Genomic DNA, 3751 nt, shown 5'->3' with positions numbered 1-3751 from the left:
TAAGTAAATTTAATTTATAGTATATCAGAATAGTTAAAATTTTTTTTGTAATCTTTATCTTCTGTTTTCAAATCAGTACTGGTTTTTGGTACCAAGGCAGAAAAGCAGTAAAGGATAGGTAATGGGGGCTAAGTGACTTGCTCAGGGTCACACAGCTAGGAAGTATCTGAGGCCACTTAGCTGTTCTCTCTTTCCCCCTACCTCCAAATAGTTCTAATTTACTTTCTTTTTATTAAAAAAGTTGAAAACCTTTTTTGCATAGTTATTAATAATGTTTCTTCTTTCAAAAATGAAGCATAGCTTTTTCACATGTTCTTGGCATTCCCCAAATGCCTTCCTCCAACTTTCTGACTCTAAGGATGAAAAGGCTAGATGTGTAGACAGGGAGCAAATTGGTGGGTCAAAGTTCTTTTAACGTTTTTAGGTAATAATGGGGAGGCTAATGGTGGGTTGCTAATACACTAACAAGTAAATATGAAGAATCAGAATTAAAGATGTCATTTGGAAGTAGTTAGGTGGCTCAGTGGTTTGAAAGCCAAACCTAAAGACAGGAGGGTCCTAGGTTCAAATCTGACCTTAGATTCCCCTAGCTGTGTGATCCCTGAGCAAGTTACTTAACTCCCATTGCCTAACCCAGTGATGAACAAACTTTTTAAAGAGGGGACCGAAGAAAAGGAAATGCTCATCTGTCAGTCTGTTTCTAAGGCAACTCTTTCGAAGTTTCATTGTATTGTATCCTACTTGTATTCCTCAGATCAGGAATAACGTCGCACAGCCATATAGAACATTTCAGGAGGCCACGTCTGGCCTGCTGGCCGTAGTTTGCCCATCACTGGTCTAGCCCATTCTTTTGCCTTGGAACTAATACATAGTATTGATTCTAAGATAGACGGTAATGAGTTTTTTTTAAATCAAACAATTATTCTTTTTCTTACAAGTCTGAGCCCCCAACCTGAGGACTTATATGGCAAAAAAAAAAAAAAAAAATACCACAGTTGTAAATCTCTTCCTCTGTGAGTCTCTCTCCCTCCCTCATTTTCCTTCCTGTTGCTCCATCACAGGTATTTTCTTTTGGATCCTCTCCTACATTTTAGCAGGGATATAAACATATCAGCAATATAATGGTTAAACAAATTTATCATATTAAAAAGAACAATTAAACAAAAAAGATAAAAGAAACTCTTAAAAGATGTTTAAGAAAACTGTCACATGTTCTCTGAAGAGCTAAAGAGGGAAGTATGTCATATAATGTAACACACATGGCAAACAATGAAATTTCTTGAAATGTGGGCATTGAAGGGATAAATGTTTTGCTTTTCCTCTTCTGTAGGATGTTATGAGTCTACATAGTAAGATATCTTGTGATGTCATTTCAGTCTAACTATTCCTAGCCTACTTGTAACCATAGTACCCAAACAGAGTCCTTTTGGTTTATGATGTCACATTAACTCATTGAAACAAGATCTAAGGCTTAGTTTTCCTGTATTTTGTTTTGGCATTTAAACTGAGGTGTTAGTAGAAGGTGTAGCGTTTCACTGGCTTAAAAATAGTATTTAGAGTAAAACAAAAGTCTATAATATGAAAATATAAAAAATTCATTCTTCTGCTATGGAAAAATTCCAGTGACAAATGCCAAAGATATCTTGTAGGTCTCTGTATTTGTAAACGAAAATTATCTAGAAAACTTTACCACATCAGCCCAAATCTTTTTGATTAAATGCTCCTGAGCATTTGTAGCAGCAACTGGAACATAGTGAAGATACAAAGACAATCTGAACAGTATTGAGAGCGGCTTCTCCAAACACCAAATTCAAGGAAGACTTGTATAGGCTCACTTCTCTCCAAAAGTACACATAGACTCAGTAAGTAAAGCCTTCGCAGATCTTAAATCAGATGATACACCTCAGCTGGAAATGAAGAAACAGAGTCAGTGGATTGGCCCCGGGTACAATGAAGGATTTTCCTGGAACAACATTGAAATGATTCAGGTTTTTAATCGGGCCAGTCCTGATGGATCCCTAATTGCTAATGGTGGCCTTCTCTGTATTCGAGGGCTCCCCTTTGGTTGTAACAAGGAGACCATTAGGCATTTCTTTTCAGGGTTAGAAACAGTGCCTAGTGGAATAATACTTCCAGTGGACTTTCAAGGGAAGAGCACAGGGACTGCTTTGGTGCAATTTGCTTCCCAGGAAGCAGCAGAAATAGCTATAAGGAAACACAAGGGAAGACCAGAGCCTCGCTATTTGGAAAACCTCAAGAATGGTTCAATACCCATGCCTACTCATTGGGGACCCTTTCGGGCATTTGTGGTCAAGCAGAGACTAAGTCCTTATGACAGGCAAGGTCCTGAATTGAGGCTTAAAACCCTAAGTGGAGAAGGTTCTGATAAGGGAATGAGACCTAGAGTCTTTGAGAGGCTGAATGGAAGCTACGTTTGCAAGAATAGATCCAATGATGACCCCAGCATCGATTTCAACATCAGTACCAGAAGAATACCTAATAATAGATTTGGGGATTTCATATTTCATAATGCAACTTGCCACCACTGGGTACACATGAGAGGACTGCCTTATAAAGCAACAGTGAATGACATTTACCATTTCTTTTCACCACTCTGCCCCTTGCGAGTACATATTGAAATTGGGGAAGATGGGAAGGCAACTGGAGAGGCCGATGTTGACTTTGTGACACATGAGGATGCAGTGGCTGCTATGGTGAAGGAGAAAACCTACATGCAGCACAGATACATTGAACTTTTCTTGTACTCTACTGCAAAAGGAAGAATGGATGCATTCACTAGTAAAGTGCTAAAAGCCAGGGAAAACCAGCTTAGAGGTAATCCTTTTGAGAGGCAACAACCCAATATGCAATGTAGCTTAAGGAGTGGTCTTAAAAACAGCCTGGGAGGAGGATCTGTGAGTCAAGAAATGATGAATGGCCATTGTTTCAGCAAAGGAAACATTGTGTGTATGAGAGTGAAGGACATATCCAACGTGTGTTAAAAAGAGATGACTGTACTTGGTTTTGTTTTCCACCTTTCATTAAGTAAACTAAAATTTAAAATTCTTTGGCAGCAAAGCCTGTGGTTCAAGAAAATCACCCAGGAAGTAAATACCACAGTGAATAAAGTTGACTGAAACTATGGCCCTGCTCACACTCTTGCTCCCTTCTTACTATGAATTATATAAGTGATAATGGGCTCTGTCCTCCTTTTTGCACCTGGGAAACTGTTTGTAAAATACCTTCCTTGGAATCAAAGAAGGGCTTTGCCCACTGGTTCCAAGTTTAGGGAGTACTGACAATATTTGCAATCTTTCAGCAGAGTAGAGACAAAAGAGTTTAGGCTATAGTTAGAAAGCCATTCCTTTGCCTTGTCCTAATCGTCCTCCCCACTGAAATCTTATAGAGGTCTCTACAACTGTAGCTTCAACCTGGTATTCCTGGGTGGGAGATTCCCCCTCCTTCAAATGACTCTAATGGTTATTCAGTATTCAGACTTACCTTCTCAGGTGAGGGGTTTTGGGTGGGACATGGTAATTACTCTGGGTACAAAAATTCCTAGGTATTGCTTTCTTAGGAATAAACAGAATAATTCCTGTTTGGTACTTTACAAACTCCTATAGTATATGTAGTTGATTACAAGGGAGCTTCTTTTCTTTCTCCTTCCTCCTTCTTGTTCTTCTTTCCTCTTCCCTTTTTCTCCTCCTCTTTCTCCTCTTTCCTCTTCCTGTTTCTCTCCTCCTCCTCCTCC

General features: G+C 39.1%; 1 protein-coding gene across 1 annotated transcript; it reads left to right on the top strand.

The window, feature by feature from the left end:
• The first annotated feature begins 1913 nt into the window (after nucleotides 1-1913).
• Nucleotides 1914-3002, top strand: LOC123255260 (heterogeneous nuclear ribonucleoprotein H-like). Its single transcript, XM_044684095.1, has one exon. The coding sequence runs from the start codon at nucleotides 1914-1916 to the stop codon at nucleotides 3000-3002; it is 1089 nt and encodes a 362-aa protein (XP_044540030.1).
• Nucleotides 3003-3751: the final 749 nt, after the last annotated feature.

Source organism: Gracilinanus agilis, unplaced genomic scaffold (assembly GCF_016433145.1).
Source record: "Gracilinanus agilis isolate LMUSP501 unplaced genomic scaffold, AgileGrace unplaced_scaffold41917, whole genome shotgun sequence".
Lineage (NCBI taxonomy): Eukaryota > Metazoa > Chordata > Mammalia > Didelphimorphia > Didelphidae > Gracilinanus > Gracilinanus agilis.
The sequence above is the reverse complement of the archived record's forward strand: the minus strand, read 5'-3'. Positions and strand labels throughout refer to the sequence as shown.